The 21,035-nt window shown below is 39.2% G+C and overlaps 1 protein-coding gene across 1 annotated transcript in view; it reads right to left on the reverse strand.

The window, feature by feature from the left end:
• The window catches only part of LOC128652338 (acetylserotonin O-methyltransferase-like), a 192,227-nt gene that overhangs the window by 24,961 nt on the left and 146,231 nt on the right, over window positions 1-21,035 (reverse strand). Inside the window, exon 7 of the mRNA XM_053705274.1 lies at window positions 14,237-14,374. Coding sequence (XP_053561249.1) covers window positions 14,237-14,374 — 138 coding nt within the window. The remainder of the gene's footprint in view (window positions 1-14,236; window positions 14,375-21,035) is intronic.

Genomic DNA, 21,035 nt, shown 5'->3' on the forward strand with positions numbered 1-21,035 from the left:
ATTTAATAAATTGTTTAACTGTATTTACTGTAAATATTTCACATTACCATTGTTTTCACAAAGGGGAATATGTTATAAGTATTTTTAAATAGATATTCCAGTTTATATCTGTATATCTATCTGTCTATATATATTGCCAAAACTCATTATATATATATATATATATATATATATATATATATATATATATATATATATATATATATATATATATATATTTATGAATAAATAGAACATATTCTTCTATGTTAGTGCACTTGAGAAAATGCGATAGGGTTTACTCAAGAGTACATTTTTTTTTTGCACTCCATCCAAGTCTATGGGGGAATACGTTGACACAGTCGTGATATTTGTAGTTTGGCTTTTTGCACTTTTTAATTTCAACTTGAAATACGCTCACTACCCATCTTGCGCACCAAAAGCCTCCATCTAGTGGAGTAAATGCATAAAGATCAAACAATGTTTTCAATATTTTTTCTAAAACATTTTTGCATCATTTTGCCCTATCTTTGGGCCAGATTATGATTGAAGTGGTAGTTTGTGCCCGTATTACATGTTGAAAGTAAAAAGTTTGCGATCTAACGTTCGCAAAGTCACGGTAACAAGTAAAGTCGAAAAACACCCACAAGTTCTGCAAACATGATTGCGGTTATTTTAAAGCACGTACACTGTATATTTCAGAATCTAATGTTCTGCACATAGCATATATATATATATATATATATATATATATATATATATACACTCACACACAGATTTAGACATGTATGTGTATGTGTCTCTATGTTAAAGGGACAGTCTACACCAGAATTGTTATTGTTTTAAAAGATAGATAATCCCTTTATTACCCATTTCCCAGTTTTGCATAACCAACACAGTTATAATAATATACTTTTAACCTCTGTGATTATCTTGTATCTAAGCCTCTGCAAACTGCCCCTTTTTTCAGTTCTTTTGACAGACTTGCAGTCTAGCCAATCAGTGCCTGCTCCCAGATAACTTCACGTGCACGAGCACAGTGTTATCTATATGAAATACGTGAACTAACACCCTCTAGTGGTGAAAAACTGTTAAAATGCAATCTGAAAAGAGGTGGACTTCAAGGTCTAAGAAATTAGCATATGAACCTCCTAGGTTAAGCTTTCAACTAAGAATACCAAGAGAACAAAGCAAAATTGGTGATAAAAGTAAATTGGACAATTGTTTAAAATTACATGCTCTATCTGAATCCTGAAAGTTTATTTTGGCCTAGACTGTCCCTTTAAAGCCCTTTGCAAACCTTTTTTTTCTAACAACTGAGACCTCATATCTTTGAGCCCTTATACCTTTTTTGTGCAATATTTTTTTTTAATTATTTTTTATTAGATTGTATTAAAATGATTGTGAAAGTACTTTTAAATGTATTGTTAATGTGTTTTCACGCGAGCCTCTGAGGCGGCGGACAGCAATCTGCCCGATCGCATACGATCGGGTTGATTGACACCCCCTGCTAGCGGACGATTGGACATGAATCTGCAGGGGGTGGCATTGCACAAGCAGTTCACCAGAACTGCTTGTGCAATGATAAATGGTGACAGCCTATGCTGTCGGCATTTTTCTATGTGCCTGCAGACATGATCGCTACATCGGATCATGTCCGTCCGCACTTTCATAAATCGGCCCCATGATCTTTTATTCCCTCCATTTTTAATATTCTGCAAATACTTAAAAACGTATGGAGGCCGATTTAACATGCTGCAAATGCAGCAGTTTCCGCGTGAGCTGTCAGGCTCGCCGGAAACATAAGTTAAGAAGCAGGTCTTAAGACCGCTGCTCCTTATAACTTATCCTCTGAGGCAGCGGACAGCATTCATCACAATCAGATACGATCGGGATGATTGAGACCCCCTGCTAGCGGCCAATTGGCTGCAAATCTGCAAGGGGCGGCATTGCACAAGCATTTCACTAGAAATGCTTGTGCAATGTTAAATGCCGACAGCGTATGCTGTCGGCATTTAGCGATGTCGGGCGGACATGATCTGCTACAGCAGACCATGTCCACACGCAGCTTAATTAATTGGCCCCTTTTTATAAAAAGGTCTTTTACATGTGTTCAGTATAATACACACCACAGATATTTACATTGGATTACCTCTGATAATTATTTCCATTGTAGTGACTACATTTTACACAGTCACAAATGAAAAGATTGCAACTGGCATCAATTTTGTTGACTTGAAATCTCGTACAGGGAGGTCTCCTCTGAAACTAACTGAGAGAAAAAGTTGCATCATAAAGTACTAGCACCTGCAACACAAGCAGCATTGACTGCTGGTCTAAACAAGAAACCAGCCTGCTGAAAGTTGATTCCATAATAAGCCTCAACCCTGCTTGGAAATACATTCCCATAGTTCTAAGTCTTTCAAGGCAACAAGATGTTTTTCTTTTTTTTTTTTTAAATAAAGGAATCAAAAGGAATACCAGGCTTATTCCTTTCCTTAGAATTTATCTCAGAGATTACCTGTGGAACAGGGAAAAATCCAGAGAGGAACTTTAAACAATAAATCAAGATGCCTTTGTGCATACCTGGAAGTCAGTAAAACTTCACACAACCAAAAGTGCAAATGTTCCATTCAAAAATGAAAAATGCACACACAGATTACTGATCCAATAAGGATTTTTAAACCTAGAATTTCCCTTTTAGAGGAGATATCAGAATCTTCCAGATCTGATTCTCTGTAGAGATATTAAGGTTGTGCATATGTTTTCAGAAGAATGAAAGAAAATAACTAAAACTGCATTTTTTTTTTTAATGATGCAGGCAGGCTTTAGCCAATGAATGAAAACCAGGAAGAAGCAGTGAATAGATTGACAGGTTCTATCAGCATCTCAGTGGAAGTTTGTGAAATTTTCTGCCCATTTAGCCACCAATCAGCAGACGCAACCCAGGTGCTGAACCAAAAATGGTCCGGCTTCTATGCTTACATTCCTGCTTTTTCAAATAAAGATAACAAGAGAACATAGAAAAATATATAATAGAAGTAAATTTAGAAAGTTGCTTAAAATTGCATGTTCTATCCGAATCCTCAAAGAAAAAAACATAATGTATGCTTACCTGATACATTGTTTTCTATTCGAGCATGGAGAGTCCACGAATCCATTCTAATTACTAGTGGGAATTCAACTCCTGTCCACCACCAGCAAAGTTTTATGATCTCTCCCATTTCCCATAAACCCCCAGTCATTCAGCCGAAAGAATATGAAAAGAGAAGAAGACCAAAGGGTATAGAGGTGCCTGAATTTTAGAAAAGGAGAAAAGGCATCTCAAAATTTAGATAAGGGCTGGTCGTGGACTCTCCATGCCAGGAAAGAAAATAATTTATCAGGTAAACATAAATTATGTTTTCTTTCCAATGGCATGGAGAGTACACAAATCCATTCTAATTACTAGTGGGAATCAATACCCAAGCTAGAGGACACAGAATGGAAGGGAGGGAGAACAAGACAGGCAGACTTAAACAGAAGGCACCACCACTTGAAGAACTATCCTCCCAAAAGAAGTCTCAGCAGAGGCAAAAACGTTGAATTTGTAGATTTGGAAAAAGTATGCAATGAAAACCAAGTGGTCGCCTTGCAGATTTGATCCACAGGACCCTTGTTTTTAAAGGCCCCGGAAGAAGAGACAGTCCTAGTGGAATACGCTGTAATCCTCTCAGGAGGCTGTTTTCCAGGTGTCTTATAGGTCAACCGAATGACACCTCTCCACCAAAAAGAAAGAGTAGGAGAAGTGGCCTTCTGGCACTTAAGTATCCCAGAAAATACAACAAAAAGGGCAGAAAAACGCTGAAAATCCCTAGATGCATGCAGATAGAACTTCAAAGCACGCACTACATCCAGGTTATGCCAAAGGCGGTTCTCATGGGAAGAAGGATTAGAGCAGAACGAATGAACGACAATTTCCTCATTAATATTGTGTTCCGAAAACACCTTAAGAAGAAATCCCAATTTTGTATGAAGGAACACCTTATCCACATGGAGATAAGATAAGGCAGGTCACAATGAAGAGCTGAAAGCTCTGAGACTCTACAAGCAGAAGAAATAGCTGGAAGAAAGGAAACCTTCCGACACAAAAACTAAATATCAACATAGTGCATAGGCTCAAATGGAGCCTGCTGCAGAACCCTAAGAACAAGATTAAGGCTCCACGGAGGAGAAACAGAATTAAACACAGGCTGAAATCTGACCAGGGCCTGAACAAAAAAATTGAACATCTGGTAGGTCGGTCAGACATGTATGCAATAGAACCGAAAGAGCAGAAACCTGACCCATCAGAGTACTAACTGATAAACCCTTCCCCAGACCCTCCTGTAAAAAAGAGAGAATGCAGGGAACACTCACCTGACTCCAAGGAAGAACCCCTTTGCGAGTTACCAACTTACGAGCCTGAATCCCGGTATCAATACTCTTTTTGGAAAAACCACGTATAGACAAGACTAGACATTCAATCTCCAAACAGTCAGCTTCAGAGAGACTAGGATTGGATGCAGAGAAGGATCTTTAAGTAGAAGATCCTTCATCAGAGACAATTTCCACGGGAGAAAGGACCACATCTTTAACAGGTCCGCAAAACAAATTCTGCGAGGTAAAGCAGGAGCTATCAGAATCCCTGCAACCTGCTCCAGATATACGGGCTATCGCCTGAGGAAGGAAGACAAATGGAGGAAATAGGAAAATTAGACTGAAGTCCCAAGGAACCGCTCGTGTGTCAAACTGTTTGTGGATCCCTAAATCTAGATCCGTATCTGGGAAACTTGGCGTGTAGACGAGACGCCAACAGGCCCATTCCAGGACCCCCCACCTGAGGGATGAGAGTACCACGCCTTGGAGAAAAATCTACCTACTCAGGTACTCTGCTTCCCAAACGTCCACACCTGGTAGGAGAATATAAGAGAATACGAAGAAGCGAAACCTCTTCTTCATTGCTAAGGAACTCCTTGTTCCTCCCCGCAGGAAGAATAAGCCTCTAAAAATACGTAGTCCGCTTGGAATCTGATAACCCAGACTAATTCAGATGAGCCACGCTATCAGAACATCTACGCCCACTCTAAAGCATGCTGACTGAGCCGCGTATATAGTCCCCTCACAATAATAATAAGAAGAAAAAGGAGGACACCATAATGATTAAATAAATCATTCCAAAAGTGCCCACGTACAAGTCAAATAGCCTGTCACACAAATAGAGGCATACAAGTCAGGCTGACAGACCGGTAGAGCCCGGAGGGAACCTGTTGCATAATTAATGCATATAATGGGAGAAATGGCGCCATCACACTAACGATCGCCATTTTCCCCACTTAGTGTATCAGTTACTCAGCAAAAAGGCTCTTCCCTGTAAGCTGCGTCACAGCCCATTAGCGGTAGTACAAAAAGCCTTATATGGAGTTTATTAACAAGAAAGGGAATAAAGTATGTGTCCCTTTATTTACACACATTGGCAGCTTAACTCTATCCAGATATTTTTAATATAGGATATACCCTTTTCTCAAACCTTGACCCATAATATAAAATTATGACATTTAAAGCTGGTAAAGTACCATACTCTTGTCCTGAATAAAACCTTGGATTCCTGGTTTACAGCCCTCAGCCTTATTTGAGCCGCTGGGGGGGGGTTCTTCAGCCGCCCAGAGTCCTGTACCTACAGCCCATGAAGTAAATTCCAACCTTGACAAGATTTAAAACTGTCCCCAATCTACATTATTAAAAGAGAGGATTAATTCTCAATGTGCTTGAACCTTCTCACCTAGAAGGGAATAAGCACTTACCTTATGGAGACCTCAGCTGCAGGGCAGGCAAATCATCTCAGGTCTGACAGATTCAGGTGACTTCTGACAGGGACCTAGAGGGAGAGAAAAGCAGAGTAACCAACCCGGGTTTTCTATGTAGGGGTAGCCTAAATGTTGGAAGGGAAGCAAGGACTACCTCTCCACCGGACTTCAGGAATGGTGAGTACCTAATTGGGGGTTAGACTTAGGCTTTTTTATTTTTGGGGAGGTTTTTTTTATATTAGGGATTTTTTTTATTTTAATGGGCTGCAAAAGAGATGATTGCCCTTTTAAGGGCAATGCCTATACAAATGACCCTTTAGGGGCAATAGGTAGCTTAGGTTTTTTAGTGTTAAGTTTTTTTTATTTTGGGGGGTTTGTTGGGTGGGGAGGGTTACTATTAGGGAGGACTTAGTATTTTTGTAGGTAAAAGAGCTGGTTAACTTAGAGCAATGCAGTTTTAGATTGGGGGGTGTTTTTATTTTGGGGGGCTTTTTTATTTTTATAGGGGTATTATATTATATTTTTTTATTTTTGATAATTTGGTTTATTTTTTTCTGTAATTTTAGACTTTTTTATTTGTTGTAAATTTTAGATTTAGAGGGCTTAGTGATTAAATTAGTTATTTGCGTTGTGGGGGGATGGCGGTTTAGGGGTTAATAGTTTAATTAGGTTTATTGCGTTGTGGGGGATGGGGGTTTGGGGTTTAATTGGTTTTATTTTATTTGTAGCTATGTGGGGGCCGGGGGTTTAGTGGTTAATAGGTTTATTTTATTAGTAAAGATGTGGGGGGCCGGCGGTTTAGGGGTTAAAAGGTTTATTATAATAGTAGTGATGCGGGGGGCGGTTTAGGGGTTAAAAGTTTTATTATAGTAGTAGTGATGTGGGGGGCCGGCGGTTTAAGGGTTAATAGGTTTATTTAGGTGTTAGCGATGCGGGGGGTGGTGATTTAGGGAATAATCACTTTATTTAGTGTTGGCGATGCGGGGGGGGGGCGGATTATGGGTATTTAGACTAGGAGGCCCATTTATCAAGCTCCGTATGGAGCTTGTGGGCCCTTGTTTCTGGCGAGTCTTCAGACTCGCCAGAAACAGCAGTTATGAAGCAGCGGTCTAAAGATTGCTGCTACATAACCCTGTCCGCCTGCTCTGATGAGGCGGACAGGAATCGCAGCAATTCAACCCGATCGAGTACGATCGGGTTGATTGACACCCCCCTGCTGGCGGCCGAGTTTGCTGGGGGCGCAGCAACTCTTGTGAGCTGCTGGTGCCATGCTGAATACGGAGAGCGTATTGTCGGATCAGGTCCGCAAGACCTTTGATAATTCGGCCTCTAGGGGTTTATCGCAGGTGTTACTTTTTTCTAACACTTTCTCTCCATTGATGTCTATGGGGGAAAATGTGCATGAGCACGTCAAGTCAGGCCTTGGGTTTTGTGCGGTATGGAGCTTATTCCACCATATAGCACAGCACAAGAATGTTTTTCAGTAACCTGTAATGGCAGCGCTATGGAGAGTGTGATAACACTATTTTTTTGCCTTATTTACGCACCCGGTTTAATGCACAACTTGTAATTTTGATGTAAGTAACTAAGTAAAAAACCACAAGCAGCGCATTTCACTTCACTACACTTTGACCGTGACATATAATCTCCCGGCAGCAACAATTCTTTTAATTTCAATAAAAAATAAAAATGCATACAAATAACCCTGACAAGAAGGGCCCTGCCCCCTCCAAGCACAGCTGCAGTAGACCGATTAATTCCCCAGCAACTACAGGAGCCACAACACCATCAGTGGCAGGCCCCACTACAGACACAGCCACAACAGCAATACTGGTGTGACCCTCTGCCTATTTATTACTGAGTCTGACCCACTTAAAACAGTAGCACTGCGAGTACCACCAGCATTGTTACTGTGACTAAACCACCAGAAGTGCCCATAGCCTCCTCCACTCCCTCAACCTGCGACTTCAGTGCCACAGACAGCAACAGTCCATAAGTAAAGTACATAGAATGACAAAACTAAATGTAATAAATCTGATTACAGCTTCAAAATGTGCACTGTAGTTTAAAACAAAAATTTTAGTTAAAATGAACATTTCGGACGAAATTCATCTAAATTTAATGTGACCATGAACAAAAATAAACTAAAACAATTTTATTTAATGAAACAAAAAATTTGAATGCAATGAAAATTTTCCCCATGCACATCCCTAAGAGATATTACCCTTGGTAAATAAATGTTTACTCATCTGATAAAGGGAATGGAAGCTAATACTTCATAAACATTACAGGGAGTGCAGAATTATTAGGCAAATGAGTATTTTGACCACATCATCCTCTTTATGCATGTTGTCTTACTCCAAGCTGTATAGGCTCGAAAGCCTACTACCAATTAAGCATATTAGGTGATGTGCATCTCTGTAATGAGAAGGGGTGTGGTCTAATGACATCAACACCCTATATCAGGTGTGCATAATTATTAGGCAACTTCCTTTCCTTTGGCAAAATGGGTCAAAAGAAGGACTTGACAGGCTCAGAAAAGTAAAAAATAGTGAGATATCTTGCAGAGGGATGCAGCACTCTTAAAATTGCAAAGCTTCTGAAGCGTGATCATCGAACGATCAAGCTTTTCATTCAAAATAGTCAACAGGGTCGCAAGAAGCGTGTGGAAAAACCAAGGCGCAAAATAACTGCCCATGAACTGAGAAAAGTCAAGCGTGCAGCTGCCAAGATGCCACTTGCCACCAGTTTGGCCATATTTCAGAGCTGCAACATCACTAGAGTGCCCAAAAGCACAAGGTGTGCAATACTCAGAGACATGGCCAAGGTAAGAAAGGCTGAAAGACGACCACCACTGAACAAGACACACAAGCTGAAACGTCAAGACTGGGCCAAGAAATATCTCAAGACTGATTTTTCTAAGGTTTTATGGACTGATGAAATGAGAGTGAGTCTTGATGGGCCAGATGGATGGGCCCGTGGCTGGATTGGTAAAGGGCAGAGAGCTCCAGTCCGACTCAGACGCCAGCAAGGTGGAGGTGGAGTACTGGTTTGGGCTGGTATCATCAAAGATGAGCTTGTGGGGCCTTTTCGGGTTGAGGATGGAGTCAAGCTCAACTCCCAGTCCTACTGCCAGTTTCTGGAATACACCTTCTTCAAGCAGTGGTACAGGAAGAAGTCTGCATCCTTCAAGAAAAACATGATTTTCATGCAGGACAATGCTCCATCACACGCGTCCAAGTACTCCACAGCGTGGCTGGCAAGAAAGGGTATAAAAGAAGAAAATCTAATGACATGGCCTCCTTGTTCACCTGATCTGAACCCCATTGAGAACCTGTGGTCCATCATCAAATGTGAGATTTACAAGGAGGGAAAACAGTACACCTCTCTGAACAGTGTCTGGGAGGCTGTGGTTGCTGCTGCACGCAATGTTGATGGTGAACAGATCAAAACACTGACAGAATCCATGGATGGCAGGCTTTTGAGTGTCCTTGCAAAGAAAGGTGGCTATATTGGTCACTGATTTGTTTTTGTTTTGTTTTTGAATGTCAGAAATGTATATTTGTGAATGTTGAGATCTTATATTGGTTTCACTGGTAAAAATAAATAATTGAAATGGGTATATATTTGTTTTTTGTTAAGTTGCCTAATAATTATGCACAGTAATAGTCACCTGCACACACAGATATCCCCCTAAAATAGCTAAAACTAAAAACAAACTAAAAACTACTTCCAAAAATATTCAGCTTTGATATTAATGAGTTTTTTGGGTTCATTGAGAACATGGTTGTTGTTCAATAATAAAATTAATCCTCAAAAATACAACTTGCCTAACAATTCTGCACTCCCTGTAAAGCGTAAATAATTTCTAAAACCAGGAGAAACAACATTCCATTCTCCCTGAATTACTTTGAGGGAGAAGAAAGTGCCCTCACAGAAGAAGAACAGAAGAAATAGGGATTTGTTGCACACACTTATTGCCAAAATGCACTGGTGAACAAATTTGCAAAGTTTCACACTATGCGGAAGAGGGAAAGTGGAAAATGTATCTCCCCTCCAAGAACCAGAATGAGGGAAACCGAGGGGACTATTCCAGTTGCACCATAGCACACAGTAATATATAGCAATGTGAAACAGGGGAACAGAGACAATAAAGTGCAGTATTATTAATATTATCATCAGTTATTGTGAAGCGAGGCAGAGAGTTCCACAAAATAGGGGCAAGTCTGGAAAAGTCCTGTAGACGGGAATGTGAGGAGGAGGCTATGAGCAGAGTGAAGGCGATGAGAGGAAGCGTATTTGGAGACAATGGCCCCTAGTTATCAAGCCATCAACCTCAAATATGCTGGAATTCCGCAGCGTATTTGTGGCGAGGCTGATTCGCCTTAGTTATCAAGCCCTACAGACCGGCAAAAGTAGAATTTTGTGACGTAAGCTTTGATCTGCCGGACTCACTCCGACACAGATCGATTCTTACGTCACTCCAGATGTTCCGCACACAAGTTCGGCACAATCTGACTACTTTTGCTAGTTATCAAAAAACTAGAAGGTACGCTCGGCACTTTTCAGGCCCAGCGTACCTGGTTTTCAAACCGCCGCCCTGGAGGCGGCGGATCCCATAGGAATCAATGGGAGTCTGACCATAGCGAAAGTTCATGTTCGCTGCTGCCCGACATCCCATTGATTCCTATGGAAAATGTGTACACCTAACACCCTAACATGTACCCCGAGTCTAAACACCCCTAATCTGCCCCCCCCTACACCGCCGCAACTAAATACATTTATTACCCCTAAACCGCCGCTCCCGGAGCCCGCCGCAAGCTATATTATACATATTAACCCCTAATCTGTCCCCCCCCTACACCGCCACAACTAAATAAAGTTATTAACCCCTAAACTGCCGCTCCCGGACACCGCCGCAACTATAATACATGTATTAACCCCTAAACCGCAGCTCCCGGACCCCGCCGCCACCTATATTAAACTTATTAACCCCTAATCTGCCCCCCCTACACTGTTGCCACCTATAATACATTTATTAACCCCATATCCTGCCCCCCCTACACCGCCGTAACCTATAATAAATGTATTAACCCCTATCCTGCCCCCCTACACCGCCGCAACTATAATAAATTAACCCCTAAACCTAAGTCTAACCCTAACCCTAACACCCCCCTAACTTAAATATTAATTAAATACATCTAAATAAATTGAACTCTTATTAAATTAATTATTCCTATTTAAAACTAAATACTTACCTTTAAAATAAACCCTAATATAGCTACAATATAAATAATAATTATATTGTAGCTATTTTAGGATTTATTTTTATTTTACAGGCAAATTTAAATTTATTTTAACTAGGTACAATAGCTATTAAATAGTTATTAACTATTTAATAGCTACCTAGTTAAAATAAAGATAAATTAACCTGTAAAATAAAAAATAACCTAAGTTACAATTACACCTAACACTACACTATACTTAAATAAATTATTCCTATTTAAAACTAAATACTTACCTGCAAAATAAACCCTAAGATAGCTACAATGTAATTAATAATTACATTGTAGCTATTTTAGGATTTATATTTATTTTACAGGTAGCTTTGTATTTATTTTAGCTAGTTAGAATAGTTATTAAATAGTTATTAACTATTTAATAACTACCTAGCTAAAAGAAATACAAAATTACCTGTAAAATAAATCCTAACCTAAGCTACAATTAAACCTAACAGTACACTATCATTAAATTAATTAAATAAATTACCTACAAATAACTGCAATTAAATACAATTAAATAAACTAACTAAAGTACAAAAAATAAAAAAAGCTAAGTTACAAAAAATAAAAAAAATAAGTTAAACATTTCAAAAATATTACAACAATTTTAAGCTACTTACACCTAATCTAAGCCCCCTAATAAAATAACAAAGCCCCCCAAAATAAAAAAAATGCCCTACCCTATTCTACATTAAAAAGTTACCAGCTCTATTACCTTACCAACCCTTAAAAGGGCCTTATGCGGGGCATGCCCCAAAGAAAACAGCTCTTTTGCCTGTAAAATAAAAATACAACCCCCCCAACATTAAAACCCACCACCCACATACCCCTACTCTAACCCAAACCCCCTTAAATAAACCTAACACTACCCCCCTGAAGATCATCCTACCTTTAGCCGTCTTCAGCCAGCCGACAACCGATGGAACTGAACCAATCAGCCAATCGGATTGAACTTGAATCTGATTGGCTGATTCAATCAGCCAATCAGATTTTTCTACCTTAATTCCGATTGGCTGATAGAATCCTATCAGCCAATCGGAATTTGAGGGACGCCATCTTGGATGACGTCACTTAAAGGAACCGTCATTCATCGTTCAGTCGTCGGTGGATGAAGATAGATCCGCGTAGGCTCATCTGAAGATGGCTCCGCTCCGGATGGATGAAGATTGAAGATGCCGCCTGGATGATGACTTCAATCGGATGGAAGACTTCTTCAGCGCCCCTTGGATGATGACTTCTGCTGCTCCGGATCTCCTCTTCGGTTCCATCGGTGGTCGGCTATATCAGTCTGATTCTGCTAAGTAAGATCAATCCAGCCCCAAAATACCATGCAATTTTCCAAGGAACATGACAACCCCTGACGATCATTTCATCCTTCTGTGTTTAAGGAAGACTAGCCTGGCAGAATGATTCATTATGGATTGTAAAATAGCTAAAAGGCAACTAGGGGGACCAGAGAGGATGGAGTTGCAGTAGTCAGGACGGAAAAGGATGAGAAGGTGAATTAGAATCTTAATTGTGTCTTGTGTAAGGAAATTTCAAATTTTAGAGTTGTTTTTAGGGTGGAAGCAGCAGGAATTGGCCAAAGAATAAATATAATGAGTGACAGAATGATCAAGTGTGACCCCAAAACATCGGGCATGCAGGGTTGAAGTAATGATTGACTTATCAACAGATATAGAAAAATGGGTAGATTTGGGTGTAATCAGCATACAAATGATACTGAAACCCATAGAACTTTATTAAGGAACCTAATGATGATGTATAGATTGAGAAGAGAAGGGGACCAAGGACAGAGCCTTGCGGTACCGCTACAGAAAGGGTAAAGGGGCAGAGGATGCACCAGAGAAGGCTACAGTTAGGCAAGTAGGAAGAGAACCACAAAAGGCTTGTGTCACAAATGCCAAAGGATTGTAGGGTTTTGAGCAAAAGAGGGTGGTCATCAGTATCAAATCTGCAGAAGTGACCTTTTGATTTTGCTATAAGAAGGTCATTGGTAACCTTAATGATGTAGTGAGTCAAGGAAGTAGTTTAATGTAAGTAAATGTGATAGACATGTATATACTAGCTTTTCAAGAAGTTTTGAGGCAAGGGGGAGTAGGGAAATAGGGTGATAGCTGGATAGGGAGGATGAATCGAGAGAAGCATAAAAATATACACAGTATACACAGAATTGTCAAAATGAGTTCTTGACAACAACATGTTAATACCCAATAGAGAGCACATAAAATTGTGGTAAGAAAACAAATCATATCACATACACTGAGGACTAATAATGTTTTAAGGCATATAAAATACAAGTTAACTGTACTCCTACAGCTGCAATAATACAAATTAAGCAGATTGCTTAAAAAAGATACTTAACTTTATCCCCTCCGTTAGATGAAGCAGATTAAACAAAACAAGATGGCTGCCCAGCACCACAGCATGAAACTGGGTTAACCTCCAGTCAGCCATTATGCTGTGAGCAGGAAAATACCCCAGAAATATATAAACATATATAGAAATAAAATGTAAATAAACTGTACACCAGATGTGCTGTTGCTGCATAAATATTCCGGGCAGTGTAAAAGAGATCTTAAAGAAAATGTCCCAAAGAAATGTGCTAACAAAACACCTTTATAAAATAATGTGTCCCCACTGTGTTTATGAATGTCTGTGGTCCTTATAATCTGTCCCTTGACTGTGACACATGTCCCCTGGCTTTTATATACAGTATTGTACCTGCTAATAGCCTGCAGGCTAAGTGAGTGCACCAACCAACTTACCTTATAGCACCCACTCTACAGTGCTTACCAGCTGCAGGAACTTGCTTCTAGTAGAGGATTCCATTCTGTGTAGTAACAATAGTACAGGATCTGAAGGAGAACTATAACAACCAGGCCAACAGGAGAAGGCTGCAAGACCTAGTGACACCTGTGGCAGCCAAGTGATTTACTCCCATTGCAAAATTTACTTTCCCTGCCTAAGTACCCTCAGTCATACTCCTGGTGTTCTGAGGGGGATAATGGGTCTCACATCGTTCTGAGAAACCCTGTCTACAATGAATCTGAAGCACTTAAAATTTTAACCTTCTCCTCTGGAAAGAAAAAAAAATAAGAAGACTGATTACAACTTAAACATGAAATGTATCTACCACCTAGAACATACCTTGCTGGAATGTAATCTGATGTTCCTCTGCTGCCTTATATTTGTTAGCAGCATTCACTACATCAGGCAGATCATAGACAATAACTGAAGATTCTGGATATTTAGCAGCGCACACTTTTGCAAGAGTCCCAGAGCAGCCTAAAAAAGGATGTGAAATACACAAGAAAATTTAAGAATTTTATAATGTTTTTTTATGCACTATACAATTTAACAGTAAATTAATTTAAAAACTTAAAATTCACAAAATATTTAAAGGGACAAAAGGGGTCATAAATGAAATGTGCATATATACAGCCTTCTGCACATATCAAACAATCACCGGACAATATGTAAATGGGTGAGATTCTTATTTCCATAGAATACATTATAACCTCTCTGGGGGCAATGCAATAACTTACATTTTCATTTAAGTAGAGTTTTAAATGGTTTTAAAACATTTATTATGCATTTTGCCTCAGTAATACTAGTTTTGTCACACCGTGTTTTTGTTGTGTTTTTTACTTCTTCTAGTAAACCATTGCAATTAACAAAAGAGCTTTTGTTTTAATTATATAAGAAAATCTAGTTAAACACAAAACATATTCATTTGCTAATATTTCCACGTAGTTTTATGAAACCAAAAGTGATGTAGCTAAAGTAATTATTTTAATATTGATAATGGGGGGTAGTTATAAAGCCGTCTACTTTTCTGGCTTCGCCGGCCCAATACGCCCGCCTAAGCTCGCCTACCTTCGCTGCCGCGGACCTGAAAAAATACGCCTAAGTTATCAAATAAAGCTGTCAAAAAGCCGCGGGGCGATGAGCAGCGGACTGTGATAGTTATCACTCATCCGATCTCGCTGCCCTTCGGCTTTTTCACAGCTTTATTGCTAGCCTGTCACTAAGCACTCACACTAAACTGCACTGTTCTACCCCCTATACCGGCGCCCCCGGAGCCCCCCGCAACTAAATAAAGTTACTAACCCCTAAACCGCTGCTCCTAGACCCCGCCGCAAGTCTTATAAATGTATTAACCCCTAAACCGCCGCTCCTAGACCCTGCCGCAACTCTTATAAATGTATTAACCCCTAAACCGCCGCTCCTGGACACCGCTGCCACCTACAGTATACCTAGTAACCCCTATCCTGCCCCCCCTACACCGTCGCCCTCTATTATAAAATTATTAACCCCTATCCTGCTGATCCCGCACCTCTCCGCAACTAAATAAATAGTTTAACCCCTAAACCACCGCTCCATGAACCCGCCGCAACCTATATTAAACCTATTAACCCCTATCCTGCCCCCCCTACACCGTCGCCACCTATAATAAATTTATTAACCCCTAATCTGCCCCCCCTACAACGTCGCCACCTATAATAAATTTATTAACCCCTATCCTGCCCCCCACTACGCCGCCGCCACTGTAATAAAATTATTAACCCCTAAACCTAAGTCTAACCCTAACCCTAACGCCCCCCTAACTTAAATATTAATTAAATAAATCTAAATAAATTAACTCTTATTAACTAAATGAATCCTATTTAAAACTAAATACTTACCTTTAAAATAAACCCTAATATAGCTACAATATAAATAATAATTATATTCTAGCTATCTTAGGATTTATATTTATTTTACAGGTAACTTTCAATTTATTTTAACCATGTACAATAACTATTAAATAGTTATTAACTATTTAATAGCTTACCTAGCTAAAATAAAGAGAAATGTACCTGTGAAATAAATCCTAACCTAAGTTACAATTACACCTAACACTACACTATACTTTAATAAATTATTCCTATTTAAAAATAAATACTTACCTGTAAAATAAACCCTAAGATAGCTACAATATAATTAATAATTATATTATAGCTATCTTAGGATTTATATTTATTTTACAGGTAACTTTGTATTTATTTTAGCTAGTTAGAAAAGTTATTAAATAGTTATTAACTATTTAATAACTACCTAGCTAAAAGAAATACAAAATTACATGTAAAATAAATCCTAACTTAAGTTACAATTAAACCTAATACTACACTATCATTAAATTAATTAAATAAACTACCTACAAATAACTACAATTAAATACAATTACATAAACTAACTAAAGTACAAAAAATAAAAAAAGCTGTTACAAAAAATAAAAAAATAAGTTACAAACATGTTAAAAATATTACAACAATTTTAAGCTACTTACACCTAATCTAAGCCCCCTAATAAAATAACAAACCCCCCCAAAATAAAAAAATGTCCTACCCTATTCTAAATTAAATACATTTCAAAGCTCTTTTACCTTACCAGCCCTTAAAAGGGCCATTTGTGGGGGCATGCCCCAAAGAAAACAGCTCTTTTGCCTGTAAAAGAAAAATACAACCCCCCCAACATTAAAACCTACCACCCACATACCCCCAATCTAACCCAAACCCCCCTTACAAAAACCTAACACTAATCCCCTGAAGATCATCCTACCTTGAGTCGTCTTCACTCAGCCGAGCCACCGATGGAACTGAAGAGGACATCCGGAGCGGAAGAAGTTAATCCTCCAAGCGGCGCTGAAGAAATCTTCCATCCGATGAAGTCATCATCCTGGCGGCGCTGAAGAAAAGTCTTCGATCCGGCCGATGTCATCTTCAAAGAGGCGCTGAAGAGGTCTTCTATCCGGGCGAAGTCATCTTCCAAGCCGGGTCTTGAATCTTCCTTCCGCCGACGCAGAACCACCTTCTTCACCGACGGACTACGACGAATGACGGCTCCTTTAAGGGACGTCATCCAAGATGGCGTCCCCTCAATTCCGATTGGCTGATAGGATTCTATCAGCCAATCGGAATTAAGGTAGGAAAATCTGATTGGCTGATCGGAACAGCCAATAGAATGCGAGCTCAATCTGATTGGCTGATTCCATCAGCCAATCAGATTTTTCCTACCTTAATTCCGATTGGCTGATAGAATCCTATCAGCCAATCGGAATTGAGGGGACGCCATCTTGGATGACATCCCTTAGAGGAGCCGTCATTCATCGTAGTCCGTCGGTGAAGAAGGTGGTTCCGCGTCGGCGGAAGGAAGATTCAAGACCCGGCTTGGAAGATGACTTCGCCCGGATAGAAGACCTCTTCAGCGCCTCTTTGAAGATGACATCGGCCGGATCGAAGACTTCTTCAGCGCCGCCTGGATGATGACTTCATCGGATGGAAGATTTCTTCAGCGCCGCTTGGAGGATTAACTTCTTCCGCTCCGGATGTCCTCTTCAGTTCCATCGGTGGCTCGGCTGAGTGAAGACGACTCAAGGTAGGATGATCTTCAGGGGATTAGTGTTAGGTTTTTGCAAGGGGGGTTTGGGTTAGATTAGGGGTATGTGGGTGGTGGGTTTTAATGTTGGGGGGGGGTTGTATTTTTCTTTTACAGGCAAAAGAGCTGAACTTTTTGGGGCATGCCCCCACAAATGGCCCTTTTAAGGGCTGGTAAGGTAAAAGAGCTTTGAAATTTATTTAATTTAGAATAGGGTAGGGATTTTTTTTATTTTGGGGGGGTTTGTTATTTTATTAGGGGGCTTAGATTAGGTGTAAGTAGCTTAAAATTGTTGTAATATTTTTAACATGTTTGTAACTTATTTTTTTATTTTTTGTAACTTAGCTTTTTTTATTTTTTGTACTTTAGTTAGTTTATGTAATTGTATTTAATTGTAGTTATTTGTAGGTAGTTTATTTAGTTAATTTAATGATAGTGTAGTATTAGGTTTAATTGTAACTTAGGTTAGGATTTATTTTACAGGTAATTTTGTATTTCTTTTAGCTAGGTAGTTATTAAATAGTTAATAACTTTAATAACTATTCTAACTAGCTAAAATAAATACAAAGTTACCTGTAAAATAAATATAAATCCTAAGATAGCTATAATATAATTATTAATTATATGGTAGCTATCTTAGGGTTTATTTTACAGGTAAGTATTTAGTTTTAAATAGGAATAATTTATTAAATTATAGTGTAGTGTTAGGTGTAATTGTAACTTAGGTTAGGATTTATTTCACAGGTACATTTCTCTTTATTTTAGCTAGGTAAGCTATTAAATAGTTAATAACTATTTAATAGTTATTGTACATGGTTAAAATAAATTGAAAGTTACCTGTAAAATAAATTTAAATCCTAAGATAGCTAGAATATAATTATTATTTATATTGTAGCTATATTAGGGTTTATTTTAAAGGTAAGTATTTAGTTTTAAATAGGATTCATTTAGTTAATAAGAGTTAATTTATTTAGATTTATTTAATTAACATTTAAGTTAGGGGGGCGTTAGGGTTAGGGTTAGACTTAGGTTTAGGGGTTAATAATTTTATTACAGTGGCGGCGGCGGCGTAGTGGGGGGCAGGATAGGGGTTAATAAATTTATTAGAGGTGGCAACGGTGTAGGGGGGGCAGATTAGGGGTTAATAAATTTATTATAGGTGGCGACGGTGTAGGGGGGGGCAGGATAGGGGTTAATACATTTAATATAGGTTGCGGCGGGTTCAGGGAGCGGCGGTTTAGGGGTTAATACATTTATTATAGTTGCGGTGGGCTCCGGGAGCGGCGGTTTAGGGGTTAATATGTATAGAGTAGCTTGCGGTGGGCTCCGGGAGCGGCGGTTTAGGGGGTAATAACTTTATTTAGTTGCGGCGGTGTAGGGGGGGTCAGATTAGCGGTGTTTAGACTCGGGTACATGTTAGGGTGTTAGGTGTAGACAGCTCCCATAGGAATCAATGGGATGTCTGTCAGCAGCGAACTTGTACTTTCGCTATGGTCAGACTCCCATTGATTCCTATGGGATCCGCCGCCTCCAGGGGTGGCGGATTGAAAACCAGGTACGCTGGGCCGTAAAAGTGCCGAGCATACCTTCTAGTTTTTTGATAACTAGCAAAAGTAGTCAGATTGTGCCGAACTTGTGTGCGGAACATCTGGAGTGACGTAAGAATCGATCTGTGTCGGACGGAGTCCGGCGGATCGATGCTTACGTCACAAAATTCTACTTTTGCCGGTCTCGAGCCTTTGATAACTAAGGTGTATCAGCCTCGCCACAAATACGCTGCGGAATTCCAGCGTATTTGAGGTTGACGGCTTGATAACTACCCCCCATTGACTGCCTAATGTGCTTGAATGTAATTTTATTTTTTACCTAAAGGGACACTGAAGTCAAAATAAATCTTTTATAATTCAGATAGAACGTGTAATAAAAAAAATAAAAAATTGCACTTTACTTACATTATCAATGCAATCATTTTATATGCACACTTTCTGAGCACCCAGCTACTACTTAGCATGTGCAAATGCTCACAGTGTATATATATATATATGAGTCTCTCATTTGCTGATGGCTGTCACATAATACAGCAGGCAGGAAAACAGAAGAAAACTTTGAAATTTCTTAGAAAAAAATCTGCTGATAACTTGAAAGTCAGAGTGCTATTGCATTGTCTTTTTATTGTCCATTATGCAATTCTATTGTATTTAACGGTCCTTTAAACAATTATAACAATTCCTGTTATTTGGGCAATTAAGAATTTCATATTATTGCAATCATAAATAATTATCCTGTTTTCTGATTACAATCCAAATTTTCGGTACTGAACAACACATTTATGGTGCCGATTTTAATTTATTGATAAAATGCAAAACTTTTGAAGTGATTACCCCTTAAAATATTCTAATGTAACATTGGTTTTCCACATGGGCAAAACACTCCATATTGTATGACATTAGGAAATACTCAGACAAATGCAACAAAAGCACACTAACAATTCATTTACACATATTGGGGCCCATTTATCAAGCTCCATACGGAGCTTGTGGGCCCCTGTTTCTGGCGAGTCTTCAGACTAGCCAGAAACAGCAGTTATGAAGCAGCGGTCTAAAGACCGCTGCTCCATAACCCTGTCCGCCTGCTCTGAGCAGGCGGACAGGAATTGCCAAAATTCAACCCGATCGAGTACGATCGGGTTGATTGACACCCCCCTACTGGTGGCAGATTGGCCGCGAGTCTGCAGGGGGCGGCGTTGCACCAGCAGCTCTTGTGAGCTGCTGGTACAATGGTAAATGCGGAGAGCGTATTGCTCTCCACATTCAGCGAGGTCTTGCGGACCTGATCCGCACTCTCAGATCAGGTCCGCAAGACCTTTAATAAATAGGCCCCATTGTGTATTATAAAATAATTTACATCACAAAAAGGTTAATCGAACAATGAAAGAACCCAGCAAGCCTCAAGACGTAGAATATCAAAAGAGTTCTTTATTGGAGAAAATTAAAAAGCAACATAAAAGCTTATAACCCTAGCAATCTAGGATAGAGTAACAGGTCCTACGCGTTTCAGCAACCCTCTGCCTTATTCATGGACTTACAAATTGAAGTTTCTAAGCTCCTTAAATACATCTTAGCCCCCAGGTGTGAAAAACCCCATAGATTGCAAATTTAAAGGGACATGACCGGTTATAATCAGAAACATAGTCAAAAACCAAACATGGATAAAAACAGCGTTGCAAAATTAAAATATAGAGAGATAAACAGAGGTTAATAACCAAAATGACATAACTCATACCTAATAGAATGCATATATACATATCGGTTGGTGCATGATCATCATATACAGTATGGAAAGCTATTATAATACATTTTAGTGATTTCCATGCTACTAATGCCTAATGCAAGATCATAATAAAAAGCAGATATGAAAATCAACATTAATATTAATATTAAAGTGTGGTAATGAGCAAACGGTTGACCCAGATAGCATAGCCAACACTTATTAATTAGAATATATAGTATAAAGAAAGATGTATATTTAT

Source organism: Bombina bombina, chromosome 3 (assembly GCF_027579735.1).
Source record: "Bombina bombina isolate aBomBom1 chromosome 3, aBomBom1.pri, whole genome shotgun sequence".
Classification (NCBI taxonomy): domain Eukaryota; kingdom Metazoa; phylum Chordata; class Amphibia; order Anura; family Bombinatoridae; genus Bombina; species Bombina bombina.